The sequence below is a fragment of the Dinoponera quadriceps genome, unplaced genomic scaffold (genome assembly GCF_001313825.1).
Source record: "Dinoponera quadriceps isolate SergipeBrazil2010 unplaced genomic scaffold, ASM131382v1 scaffold458, whole genome shotgun sequence".
Taxonomy (NCBI): domain Eukaryota; kingdom Metazoa; phylum Arthropoda; class Insecta; order Hymenoptera; family Formicidae; genus Dinoponera; species Dinoponera quadriceps.
In genome coordinates, this window is record NW_014554796.1 from 1441730 (window position 1) to 1456371 (window position 14642).

Below are 14642 nucleotides of genomic sequence, written 5' to 3' on the forward strand. Positions count from 1 at the left end.
AGAAGAAAAAGAAACGACAGAGAAACACGGAAACCTAGAACAAAAATTCTTGCGTTCGCACAATAATCAGATTTCGAGGATTTAAACGATTTTGACACGAGGGTGGTATGGGAAAAAGTTTCAATCCGCCGCGCTCTTCGCAATTAAGCGTAGACGTCCGCTGTCAGATACACTCACGTCGCTCGCGGTACTCTAAAACTCCGGGATTCGTAAATCAATATGCGCAGTATTCGCGAGGAGTCGACGAGTCGTCGTCGTGCGCGAAAGTCTCTCTCTCTCTTTCTCTCCCTCGGACCCCATTCGGGAAGGATTTAAATCTGCAAAGACCATCGATCCGGCGTCGGGAGAAGAGAAATAACGTAATCAGATGACGAACCTAATGGAGAGACGAGATACTCCTGTCGGCCGACCGAGCGACCGTATTGATGACACAGAATCGCGGCGGACTGAGAACTCATTACCGTTCGCGGTTAACAATTATCGAATATCGGAAATCCTGTATTTACACCTACATATAAACGCATAGCGTGCGAGGGACGTGTTCGTACAAGAGAAAGAAGGAGAGGATGAGAGGGAGGATGAAAGAGAGAGAGAGAGAGAGAGAAATAGTTAATCAAACATGACAACCGAACCAAAAGGAAATAGCTAGAAGCACTGACAAGGTATTTACAACTAAACTCGACTACGATGTAATTGAAATGTCAATTTCGTAACTGCACACTTTTGCGAGCGGCGACAGCGGCGACAACTACACAGTATTGTTGATTGGATGGGCGAGAATGTCAAATACACAACGTGTGCGGTCCGTAATTTGTCGCATCTTTTATCTCTTGGCAATAATCGAATCAAACGGTAAAAAAAAAAGAAATCCTCAAATACACCGATTAACGGAAGCTTGTTAGATACGCTTAAAGTATCGGTCGCAAATTAAATATTAGACAAGCGAGCTAAAGAACGGATAATTGGGAAGAAACACGGACCGGAAGTGAAAGGAATATTGAATAGACTGCGAATCAAGAGAGACGATTAAAGGCGAATAGTTGGCGATGTTTCTGCGCGCCGTAATGTGACGAAATCACTACTGCCGTTGCAATCGCAACTCTTCGCATCCTCCCGGCAAATTCCTCATACATATGATTTGTAAGTGGTACGTTGAGATTCGTGTGGCTCGGGTGGCAAACGCCACGAACAACGACGAGGAAGAAGCGGAGGGAGGGAGAAGAAGGAGGAAGAGGAGAAGAAGAAGAAGAAGAGCGAAAGGGAAGCGACCTATTGTTAGTTCTCCGCGGGCGAAACGAGGCGGATCATCTTTCAGGCCAGTTAAAGTTTTTATCGTGGCCGACACGCCGACCATACGTCACAGCCTGGCGGTTTTCCCTCCTGGCAGGTCCTCCCCCATTCCTCCTCCCTCGAACTCGGTACTGAGTATTTATAAAGAAAAATTACGCCCTCGAGATCGCGTAATGAGCTCTCGCAGCAAATACGTGCAACTGTCTGTCGGCGTTCCGCGCGATTAATAATAACGGGATCCCCCTCTGCCTTTTAACGGATACGTTTCACGTATTTACCCGCCCACGGTAACGAGCGTAGCCGGGGCTCGCCCGTGGAAGAGCGCAAACGATTAATATCGACTTCATTATTAGCAGGATCGTCCTAACAAAGAGTTATTTTCCCGCCGCTGCGACGCACCCCCGGCTGAAACCCACCTCCTCGCGCTCCTTCGCGCTCCCTCTCCTCCCCTCGCCCCGCTGTCGACCCGACTCGCTCGCTCACTCGATTCTCACCGTTCATTTCCTTCCCGGTATATATCTTGTATTGATATTTGCTTTCTTTTATTGCGCCCTCCTTTGATAGCGTCGCGCGCGATGTGATTACCCTCGCGAAAGTAAAGCGACAGTATTACGCTCGTTAGTTCTATATGGAAATTACGATGAGTCTGCGATGAGTTATTGCCTAGACATTGTATATATAATCCTACGACGTTCAAATAAGTAATTAAAGCAACAATTAAATAATTAAATAAATAATAATAATAATAACAAATGAAAGAAACTTTCTGCCTCCAGAATTCTTATGTCATTATGTATTTATCAATATTGGAAATCTTGCAATGGGATATGAATATTTAAAGTGAGATTGAATGGAAGCAGTTGTGTAAAACACTAATAAAGGTTTAAATTTGGATTTTGTATAATAAGGTTCAATAGAAGTGAAAAGAAAGTCGTTGGCAGATTTAAAATAGTATTTGTAGTCCGAGGAGCGTTATTGGAGAAACAAATCTTAACATTTGTGAGACTTGGCCCGACGTTTGTAGTTGTAAATTATTAACGATCTTCAATTGAGAGCATAATTAATTACAGATTCGCAATTATGGACTGTAATTATTAGGCTGTTTGGATCGATACCTCTTGTTATATGAAACAACTAGAGGTTGACGAATAATCAGAGATTCATGAAACTATAATTGTCAAACTATGACAGATTATGAATGCAGACCTAAATTTCGTCTCGAATATCTCCTTATCCTCGATGAATTCGTTAAATATCCGATATAATAATTTATCAAGATTGGATAACACTCTACAAGCGTGTAATATTATTTAATATTAAGTAATATTTCTGGAATATTAATAAATGGTTATATGTTTAATATTCGTAAAATTCTCATAAAATATGGTATACAATTATTCATAACAAACTTATAGGTCATTTATATGATACGTGAGATATTTTAATGACATTACATTAAATTTTTATCATTAATATCAAGTGTTCTGGTTAGTTTTGAGAGATTTTTTATAAAAAAAAACATTAATTTTACGGAGATGTTTCCCGACTGACGATGGTTTTGGACGGAACGAGGACCTTAGGGAACCTCGTTACAAGACAAATATAAATCTTAGAATTGAGCTAAAGATACTTAAATTGATACTAAACTGCACAAAATTTTATTGCACTCAGTAATATTAATTTTATCAACATCTTTGATGTTTCCAGTCTTCGAATAGACTTCGAAGACCCAAAGATTTGATGTCGAATTATTCGAAGTTTCGAATTCGTCATCAAACATCGAATTATACCGAAATTTTGAAACTTCGAATATATTGAATACAATCTCTAATTGAAATACATCAGGATCTTTTCTTTTCTTGTGACACAGTTTACAAAGTGACGTCAAATAATTTCTTAATAAGACGTCTTAGTGAGACGTCTCCAACGTTAATAATACGTTAATAATATGTTAGTTTGGATGTCACATTTCCGATCGATCGCAAAAATTGTAACTTTACCAGTGAGATATTAAGCACGCGAATTTTCGCCAAGGACCAAAAAGGATACTGGGCTGCACTACGCGCATTGGTCATAAATAATATTTCCCAACACCGCCATTGATTGAAAATACAAATAATTGCGCCTTAATTTCATTACGTATGTAAACGCGCGCGTGGATTAAAATTACAGCTCTGACCGAGCTGATTGAAGTTTTTTTACGTCAGGCATACAAATATTTCGCGCAAAATCGCGGTTTCGTTCGCTTTAGAGGGGAGGACAAAAACGAGACAGAGATTCAATGATTTATTATGCCTCGGGGTCGGTGTCGACGCGGTAATGACGATGCGCATCGTGCATCGAGAAAACGTATATGACGTACGACGTGAAATTTCAGACACAGAGAACCGACAGAGTCCGCCGATAAACGAATAAACAATTCACTCGCAGAGACGACACGAACGCGAATAATCGCTTGCGCCAGTTCGCGATCGGATGCGCCGTCGTGCAAACGCGGAAAATAAACCCGGAGTATTCGGCGTATCGCTTATTGGTATGCCGCTGACACACCGGTCCAATTTGGTTACCGGCGTCTGCGAATCGCCGAATATCATCTACCCCATTGAAATTCCGGCGTAGGTATAGGTATGAGACACGCGATATCGCATTTGTCTCCCTGACTGCGTTACCTAACGCTCGCATTTTAGCGCCTGTTGTTCTCCCCCGAGGACGTGACTACGTATCAACGATACACGCCCGCGCCCATCTAGCGTTTTAAATATCGCCGACGGCCATACTTTTGCCACGCTGATATTAACGGAAGCAGCGAGAATGAGCGAGCGAGAATTCCGAGCGACGGTAATGGGAGCTAGACCGAGAGCGCTGCAAATCGAGTTCGTTTTGAGTATAGAATATCGTCAAAATTCCGCCCATCCAGCGTACGGTGGGTTATCGATCCCCATCGGCGGAGTGGATTTTCCGTAGAACAGCCCGGGTAGATTTAGGTCCGACCCTCGACACTTCCGTCGAATGCCGCTTCTCGGGAATACGCGAGAGCACGCGCGCGATAAAGCGCGTCTAGCCCTGATGGTAACATGTTGGGACTACGAGGCCTACACGCGTTCTTCTGCTTTTACCTACTTTTTCACGTACAAATTGTATCTCACTTCTATTCCTCTATTATTCAGTTGATCATTTGTGAATTTACAAAGATTTGTTTTTACTTTTTTGTCAGACTTAGTAACAAGACTTTTCGATGTGATCCATTTACTTTTACTCTAAATTTGTTTTTGCGTCCAGATAAAAGTTTTAAGAAGGTTCTTGCGTGAAAAGAAGTTTCAAGAAAGTTTTCGCGTTAGAGTGAAATTTTTAAGGAAACTATTTTTAGTTTTATTGTGCAATCCTAAAACTTCAAAAAAATTACAAGAATAACTTAGGTAATGATAAAAATTAAATGAATTGTAAATTAACTCCGAAAAATTGGATCCTTATGATCACTGCTATCGTCCAAGTGTGGGATCCAATGAGATAACTGACTGGTTTCTTGGCGACGACCAGACTACAGAGACGATGGATAAAAATTGGCAATAAACTTAATAAATGTAAATAATTTAAGAAGAAATGCAAAAAACCACGGATTTTTCCATTCTTTCATGACGCTGGCCCGTTGTACTCTAGCGTCAAAATCGCGGCTGTTGTTCCCGAAGCTGGAGATTAATGTCAACGCGATTTGTACTTCCGAGGAGAACTCCTCCCCACCACGCTGCCGACACACAATTGTTATTCTTGGATGCCCGTCGGTCATCCGCGCACGCGCGCACATCCGCGGCGTGCGTGAGGCGACAAAATGCCGAAACACACATATACACGTCGAGATCGCGGTTAACAGCTACCGTGCCGTTTGCTTTTGATGCAAGCTCGAGCGCAGGCGTTTTACACGAAAACAAATTTGTCGCGAGCGGATGAAGTGGTACTCTTCCAACGACGACGAGCGGTGCGGGGGGCGCCGCTCGCCGTCGTCGCCGTGATCGTGGCTATCAGTCGATGCTCCCGTGTGTTTTCGCGTGCCGACAAGAGCGAATCATGGCAAGTTCTCGTAATTCTCTCCCATCTGCTGCGGAGTGGCTCAGAGCGGGAGGGCAGGGTAAGGGCTGGCAGAACCAGGAGGAAGAAGGGGGGAGAAGGGTGCCTTTCCCTGCCCCTATCCACCCTCGCTCCTCTCACCGCCTCTTTCGTAGGGCACAGTGGAAGCACCCAGGGGCAATTGAAACTCACGGCCATTTACTGCATTTCAATAATGGTTTCCCATCTCCCTCGCCGCGGCCCCCGTGCGCCCCTTCACCACCTCTTACTCTGCACCGCCGCGCATTCCCCCCCCTCCCCCTCGCCTTCTCTTTCGAGGTAACGTGCAACACGAGAGCTCGGCTGCACAGTCGATTTACTACGAGCTTTATGGTACACACCGTGCGAGTGCACGCAGAAGTACCCTACGGCTAACTATCCCTGCGTCTATCGCCGGCGACTGTATTATTCCGCGTAAACTATCCCGGGCCACGCGCGCGAGCGTGTGCGTGACGCGTGCGATTTTTGCACGCTTCCCGGTAAGGCGGTGCGCGCCAAACGCACGTGGTATTTTCGTCGGCCTCTCGCGGCTTTCATCCCCGACCCTTTCGCGCGTTTCTCGTCACCGTACACAGTCGCGTACCGCGGAACCGTGTTCGGGGAGTAACGAGATTGCACGTGGGAATGCTGTAATTTAACAAAGCGCGCCACCCGATCCTAATTTCCGCGACGGGCGAAAGGTCGCTCGTAGACGAGGCGAGCAGCTGAGGGAGAGGTTCAATGTTATTGTGTAATTATTTAAGAAAGATTTTTTGTCAGTAACGATACATACGGAGAGAGGGAGAGAGAAAGCTCTACTTGACAGTCTGTTCCTGCACTATTAGAAAACATAGCGTGATTTAAAAATATTTTTTACGTACAAAAATCTACACAGTGTTCTACCTGTATAGAATTTTATTTTCTCGGAATGTAAATTAATGTGACTTTTGTTCTCGCTTACCGTTCCGTTTCTCTCAAAATTTCGGAACGCACACTTGAGAAATAAAGCGCGAGTCATCTCTTCTTTTTCTCTCGAACGGAAAAGCCCGAGACCACGTATAGATGTACAGAATTCGCTTCGCTAGAGTTTTCGGTACTCCTCGTAACTGGCGACGCGATGCAAACAAAAAGACGATGCAGTTCCATTTCGCGCGCGCGATCCACCGCTGCAGTAGACTGCGATGATTGACACAACTCGTGCTTCGATCAGAAAAATACTGTACGACTGCTCGTACCCCGCGTCCGATCGACGCACGACTCTTGCAAGTCGTCACGAGGGAGGTAGCGACAATTATAACGAATGTAAACCATATGTGCGCATATCGGTTATTAATCGAGAATGACCGGGAGCGGCGCGTTCTATTAATAAACGCGAGATCATTTCAGGAGCGCCATTTCGGAGGCGGTTAATTGAGATGGATATTGAATCGCCGGCGCGTCATATTTCCGTCGGGCTCATTGCCGCCTCTGATGTCGTCCAGATACATCCATACAATCAGCCGTATCGTACGGGCCGTATGTACGGTAACGGTAAATTTGAAATCGGCCAAATCGCCCGCAGACAATGGCGAAACAAATTTCGCCCATTAGCAGCCGACGGAGGATACGTGTCACGCTGCAGTTGTCGTCAATACAAATATCTGCTCTCGCGAGATGCGCATCCATATTCGTAGTCCCCCTTCCCTCCCCCAATACGAACGCATATACGCTTGCGCGCGCATACGGTACATGGTATGCGTGCGTGTGTGCACGGAAAAAAGCTCGAATTTATTCCGCAAAATCGCGCGACGCAAGTCCGGATATACGTGCGCATACCGGCTGCAAATATGACGCGATGCGCACAGATTACGGGCCGGAAATTACTACGGGATCGGACATCCCGGATTTATATTCGTATATCATGAACGCGGCGGTACGGGAAGTAACTCGTCGGCGAAGTCGTCTGCGGCGATTCGGAAATTCATTCGTCCGCTTCGAGCGAATTCCTACCGCGCGGTTCCTTCCAGCTCTGTTTGCCTCTGCGAGCTTTTCTCGGAGGAGCGGGGAGGGAGGTCGTCGGATTTTTACACGGCCGCACACAGGAGAACTCACGTGGACAGATGGATGCGCGGAACGTCAGGCGGTACAGAATAAGAAAGCGAGAGCACCGGCAACTACCGCACGCGCACACGTCACCTCTGACACGTACGTAATTGCTAGATTCGGAGCGCGCAAAAAAAAAAAAGTGAAAACACGAATCGAGAGCCGGTAACGAAAACAGCTGTTACCTGGGTCGCGGATTCCCAGAGTGAGCTCTCTCTCTCTCTCTCTCTCGATCGCGCTACCGCAGCCGGAACGGAGGACAACGATGTAGAAGGGACGTGCGCCGTCGGATTTAAATATAATAACCCCCGGCGATCGTGGCGGAAAATATTTTCGAGAAACAATTTCATACATCTGGAGATCCTCCCGCGTGTTTCCAAGGCCTGCATCAATAGCCTTTACATGAAGCTTATCTCATGTGAGATACTCGGATTTGATTTTAAAATTAGATCTTCGAGCTTTTCAGTTGGATCATGCGCAGTTGACACACGCGACATTATATCTGTAATCATGATAGTCGCGATATCAGATGATTGGAAAACTCGTGTCTAATTTTAAATTCAAATGAGAGGTATTTTCCTCGAGAGAAGTTTCATGTAACGTTTATTAATAGGAGTTTAAGAGATTCTTAGATTTCATTATATATATATATAATTATGTACCATACATGCTTATACACGGAAAAATGAATCTCAGTTCGTGTAACTGAAAAAACAACAAGATGAAAATTCATGACTCGGAGAAACGACATTTCTGTTATTTCTGCAATCGGAAATATTCGTTTGTTTAAAAACTTGGTTGAGATAACCAGGATTGGTTAATTTTTATTTTTAACTAAGTTAAGTTAAAAATTAACTTAATAAAGTTAAAATATATTATATATATATATATATACTTTTTGCATAATTAATTATCGTATATTAAATCATATATTAAATATATATGCTGAATTAAAAAAAATTGTTCATTATAAAAAAACACCGACTGTTTGTACTCAAGATTCCATACAAAAATAGAACATATTCCTCCCCCTCTCTCTCTCTCTCTAGCGCTTAAAGGGATACAAAATATTCTGGCATTATTCTTGATTTTCTTTATTCTATATTGTAAGAAGTTCACATTGATTTTAATGTTAATTTACTTTATCTTAACTGATTATTTCGATTTACTGATTTTAATATTGAATTATTTTAACTTATATAAAAAAGTAATGAGTTAAAATTAACGCATTTTAAATTAACTAGTTTAACTTAAAAGTCAACTCGTTTAAAATTAAATAAGTCAAGTTAAAAATTATTAACTTTTAACTGGATAACTGATTGTTACCCAACCTTGGAGATAACTGATAAGGAAAAGAGCAGAACTATTCTTCGCCGATTTTCATGAATATATTATAAAGCAATAGAACATATTAAATTCATTGATGTGTTTATCTCGTCCTATATTTCTTATATATATAGTATAATATTTCTTATATATTTTGTCTATTCAGACTGCCATTTTTAAAACGAACTGAAACATGATGAGTTTCTTGTGTTTTCTTCGCTGTTACAAACGTCAATAAAAAATAACATTATGAGTTACTACTGAGTTTGCTTCTCTCTTATTAATTATTAAATTTAAATTGTCACAAGGCCCATTTCACGATAAAATTGTCTTAAACAACGACCTGCACATAAATACATTCGCGTTTGACCTACAAGCTTGCTCAAATAACTAGTCAACATCTTGTATAATGTTTATCGATTATCGCAAATACTTTACATTATGTGATATATACGTATAATATTCATTAATCTATTTACATACAGAGTGTTCGCGCACGAAGCCGCGAACGAAGAGCCTAAGCTTTATGTACGCAACTCGCGGCGGCGGTATTTCTGCACGCTAAATAACAAGTTGTATACACTCGGCCCAATCACGTATTACCCCGTATCCTGTGGATCGCTTCGTACTTCGACAGTCCGACGGCGCGCCTTTATACCAGGTGGGCTGAACTACACGAGTCATCGGAAACAACACATTCGATTGTAATTACGTGGCGCAATTCCAGTAATTTTTAACAATGACACACGATATCCCCGATGTGATCAAAATTCATATCCTGTTATACGGGAATACATAAAACGATTTTCAGATCACAAAACACAAAGGAAATCTAAATTATTCTCGGTACTATTCTTCCCATGAAAATTGTAATAGTACAAAAGTGCTCCAAAAAATCCATTTCCATCATAATAGCATCTTTATTACCATCCGCCATGTTGCCATACTTGAACGTGGGAAATATTAGCCGTGCGATTAATGAACTTCAATCGTTTATAATTGAAAAATTATTGTAGTCTCGCACCACTTTTGTGCTTGAACTTTCGTCAGAGAATGTCCCAGAAAATTTGTCGAAAATGTTAAGGATTTACAGTGGTCCCGGGACACCCGGTATACACGTTTATGTAACTGCACGTACGACGCGGCCCGCGCTGCCTCGAATTTTCAATCCGCGCTCGCCAAGGCACGTCCGAACGATACCCTCCCCCCTCCCCTCAGTCTACGAGGAGCGACGACAGGTCCGGATCGTTATCGGTATCGGGATATATCCATCGATGGATCAACCACCGATAGATAGCCGGCGGAAAGGCAAGCCGCTCGCACGGGGGGATGAGCATTTCGCGTTCGCATACGTGTGCATCGGTGCGCGCGATTCACGGGACGACGGTGTAATAGACGATGTAATCGGCATCCTATGCGTGTAGCGCCGTGTACATACAATGGATTGTCTAATGCGGAACATGTGTTAGGTGATCGAATTCTGATGCGCGAATTTCAGCATTGAGAGAGAGAGAGAGCAGCGGCGCTTTTTCCTCCGCCCCCCCCCTCTCTTCCCCCGCTGCTATTGTTATACCGACTGAATATTTAGGGGTGATTCTTCGTGCGGTTTAATCGGGATCCGTGCTGAGCGCGCCGTAAATTCGGTATGAACGGCCGCTGAAATTTTAATTTTAATTTTGGAGACGGAATCGATTCGCGCGCTCGAAACATTTACATGATATTTTGTATATATTTGCACGCGCAAATACACAGGGTGTCCCGGTAACCAAGAGGAACAAGCTTCATGAGGGCGTAATACGAATTGAGGTGAACAAAAAAATACTCTGCCATTTTGCAAACAGCACGCAATTATAGTTTTATTAAGTATAATATACGGTATAAAGTTAGTATATAGGTAAATGATATTCTAAACTTTTTTCTTAAATATTAACAATGTACAATGTTTCTGAATGTAACCTTAAAATACAATAATTATAAAAATTAAAGACTAAATGACTAAAGAATATAAAAAATTTTTTCCGTGTTTCCATTACAATGTGTACTTTTTTAATATATTAATAATGCAAGCTTGACTTAAAATTAGGGTTCAATCGATAAATGGGATTGTTACTTTATATGACATTTGTCCCTGTTGGTCTGAGACACCCTGTACGTACTTACTATTCTTACACACATATGTAATACGATCGTCGATCGGTGTTATTAGTAAAATATTCAATCTCAGCAAAATTGTTCTTTATATGCGTATAAGTGAAAATACGCGATGTCCATTAATTATCGTATCGCTGTAAGACAGCGATTAAAGAAATTAAAGCGAGTGCGCTGCAAATTCACACAATGCGTTCGCGATTCTCTGAACGTGTCCGCCTATCGAATCAATCTTCGTATCGCGATGACAGCTTATGTCTTCTTGGGAGGAAAAAATTGACGCGCGTCGTAACGATTTTCCGGAGCTCTGTATCAGATCTTTCGGAAAGTAGGTAAGACAAGAAATACTTCGTGCGTCAACATTTTATATCAACGGTTTATTAATCAAGAGTTCAATCACCGTGTTCTCTTCAATCTTGGTATATACAGTCACCTGAGAAAATCGAGTTTATCGCAAGTACAAAACAAACTTTCACTGCTTTCTCTTCCCTTTCATTTGCATCCTTCGACTCTTTCCCAATCTTTGATTTCCGCCTTTCCCCTTCGTCCCTCGTTTTCCAGGTTTCTGCGGCCGTTTGTACTCCGAAATATCGGCGGAGCTGCTCTTCGTGTTTCTCTTGCTGCCACGTTTCTTACCTCCGAAACCGTACTTAGCATCTTTCATTTTCCCCTTCAGTTGCACCTTCAGGTTGTTCTTACGATTCGGCTGTTTCTGCTGCGGTTTCTTCTTGTCCTCCAGAAAATCGAGATCCTGCCGCACACCCTTGCGATACTTCTTAACCTCTTCGAGCATCTTCTTCTTCTCGGCTTGCTTCTTCAATGTAGCTTCAACCTGCATCTGCTTGCCTATCTTCCTCTGCTGCCTCAGTTGCCTGACTTTTTCCGATCTCTGTATGATTACTTGCTTCTTCATCAAATTATCCCTTACCTTCTGCATGTGTTCGTCAGTCTTTGCCATCTCTGCAAAGTAGTCGTCTGGCCTGAGCGTCAGTACTCCCAATTTCTTCAATCTAGCTATACCATCCATAACGGCTCCTTGAGCCTGACGGTGAAACATGGTCTCCCTGCGAAAATCGTTCAGAACAGGATCCTGAGACGGTTCGTACTGAGGCAGCTTTTGGTTCCCCTTCAGTTGCTTGGCGCGTCTCACTTCTTGTTCCTGCATCTGCAGTGCTAGCTCTGGTGCTAACGGTGCTGGTGCGTTTACCATGTCCAGCCTCTCGATCCATGGCAAATCCAGCTTTATCTCACTCAATTTTTGCTTCATGAGATTCTACAAGTTATACACAGAGGAGGTTGGGTTAAGCTGAATTGAAAAATACATCATAATACATGACGACAAAATTATCACTTACGACATAATTCTTGGGCTGCTTCTTTTCGATCGCGACATTGAGACCCGGCTTCAGCAAGCCTTTCGTAAACGCCTCTTGCAGCTGGCCATGTGAATAGAAGGTTAGAATAGCTTAAAACGTATATAATGTATGGACAAACGTGAACAGAAATCGTAATACTTTACCTCTTCGTCGGATGAATTGTACTCTGAATCTGATGACATTGCGAATAATTCTTCGATACTCTTAATTCAGCGGCACAAAAATTCCGCACGTGAAAATAATATACACTTGTCACACGGTAAATGCAAACGCAACGGCGTGAATGCCTGTGGCGTCACGCGGCGGACAAAAACAGAAGTTACTCGATAGGTTAGCGACGGTTAAACAAAAACGAAAAGGTTATCTGCCGATATATTCCTATAATTTCTTTTCTTTTATTAAATGTCACATCATAATTGTGCATGTGATTATCGATGTCAGAGAAATTTTAATTTATAGAATGTACAAAGTCTTTTCGTCCTTTATACTACGTCTTTATTTTTCGATTCTTATTGAAGGATGCGTTCCACCTAATGCTCGCAACGATCGCATCATTTTATTCTTGTTTCTCTCGGATGTTAAACGAAGACAGAAGGATGCTCGCTATCGTTGCAAGTATTAAATGGAACGCTCCCTAAAACAATGTTTTCTTTTTCTCTCTTTCTCCCCTCCCCCTCCCTCTCTCTTTCTCTTACTCTCACTTTCTCTCTCTCTCTCTCTCTCTCTCTCATATATATATTATATATTCTAGGAAAAATGAATTTGTAGAATAGAAAATACGTCTCGATACGTGAGAATCGTCGATGCATTATTCAGTGTATTCATGTCGACTGAACTGGTTGCACTTGGTGCAAGGAATTCGCGCCTAAGCGTGATAATCTCGTATGTATGCTTCGATATGTACATTTCTTAAATCACTACAGCCAGTTCGGCTAAAAAGAACGGAGCAAATGATTGGAGTCGCTTTACTCGCTTACCGTCTTCCCGCGACGGCTGCAAGTCGGCCATTACAGAAAACCGTTAGAACTTTCGAACACTCCGCACCACCCACTGATGATGGTCCGCGATCGCCCAGATGAGCGAGTACGCGAGTATCGATGAATATCCTGTCGCACCAGCATGCGATAATCACTTTCGGCACTCCGGACGAGTAATTAGCACGCGAAGCCAGCCGAAATCGCGAATATGAGCACCAGCTCTTCGAACCCGAACCGACCGCGTCATCACTCGGTAGTGAACTGAACATTGCCGCGATTGAGATTCTCGAAGTATACCGATACGCCCCAATCGGTCGATTCGTTTAACTCTCAGAAAATCAAACCCGTGGATAACCGCAGAGTATCGATGTTATCGACTATTTCGACACTGCATTTGATATGAATATTTAGGCACATGTTAGCCACCGAAATATATTAACGGTCGTGTGAAGCGTCTCCCGCGTTCACTTGGTTGCACTTGGTGCAAGGAATTCACGCCGAAGCGTGAGAATGTCGTATATACGCTTCGTGCGCTTCAATATGTACATTTCTTAAATTATTGCAGCCAATTCGGCTAAAAAGAACGAAGCAAATGATTGGAGTCGCGCTTTACTCGCTTACCGATTCTTCCCGCGACGGTTGCAGGTCGGCCATTACCGAAAGACGTTAGAACTTTCGAACACTCCGCACCACCCACTGATGATGGTCCGCGATCGCCCAGATGAGCGAGTACGCGAGTATCGATGAATATCCTGTCGCACCAGCATGCGATAATCACTTTCGGCACTCCGGACGAGTAATTAGCACGCGAAGCCAGCCGAAATCGCGAATATGAGCACCAGCTCTTCGAACCCGAACCGACCGCGTCATCACTCGGTAGTGAACTGAACATTGCCGCGATTGAGATTCTCGAAGTATACCGATACGCCCCAATCGGTCGATTCGTTTAACTCTCAGAAAATCAAACCCGTGGATAACCGCAGAGTATCGATGTTATCGACTATTTCGACACTGCATTTGATATGAATATTTAGGCACATGTTAGCCACCGAAATATATTAACGGTCGTGTGAAGCGTCTCCCGCGTTCACAGGTCGTCCGGTGGAGATTTCATTCCCGTCAGCCACTTCGTATTCATTCGTATTGAAAACTGTCCAAGAAGCAGATTGTATACTTTAGAATGACCTATCTAGCTTTAATAATTTACTGATCGAACGTTACGACGAGTTCACTCACCGTGTGAGACGGTGGAAGAGAGATATCACGGCGTTTTTCGTTTCCGATCGAATTTCATTTTCTATTTTGCCGTGTCACGTGACGCGTTGCGTCCTTATTGGCATCGGCGGTGACCGACAATGACAGC

General features: G+C 43.1%; 2 protein-coding genes across 2 annotated transcripts in view; both read right to left on the reverse strand.

Annotated features, from left to right (window-relative positions):
* Nucleotides 1-13517, reverse strand: part of LOC106741937 — a 357358-nt gene extending 343841 nt beyond the window's left edge. Inside the window, exon 1 of the mRNA XM_014614388.1 lies at nt 13280-13517. The gene's annotated coding sequence lies outside the window, so the exon portion shown is untranslated. The remainder of the gene's footprint in view (nt 1-13279) is intronic.
* On the reverse strand, nt 11285-12597 carry LOC106741939 (probable rRNA-processing protein EBP2 homolog). The gene is made up of 3 exons (XM_014614389.1): nt 12446-12597; nt 12282-12362; nt 11285-12199 (listed from the first exon to the last, which is right to left on the reverse strand). The coding sequence occupies exons 1-3, from the start codon at nt 12482-12484 to the stop codon at nt 11399-11401; spliced, it is 921 nt and encodes a 306-aa protein (XP_014469875.1). The 5' UTR covers nt 12485-12597; the 3' UTR covers nt 11285-11398.
* Nucleotides 13518-14642: the final 1125 nt, after the last annotated feature.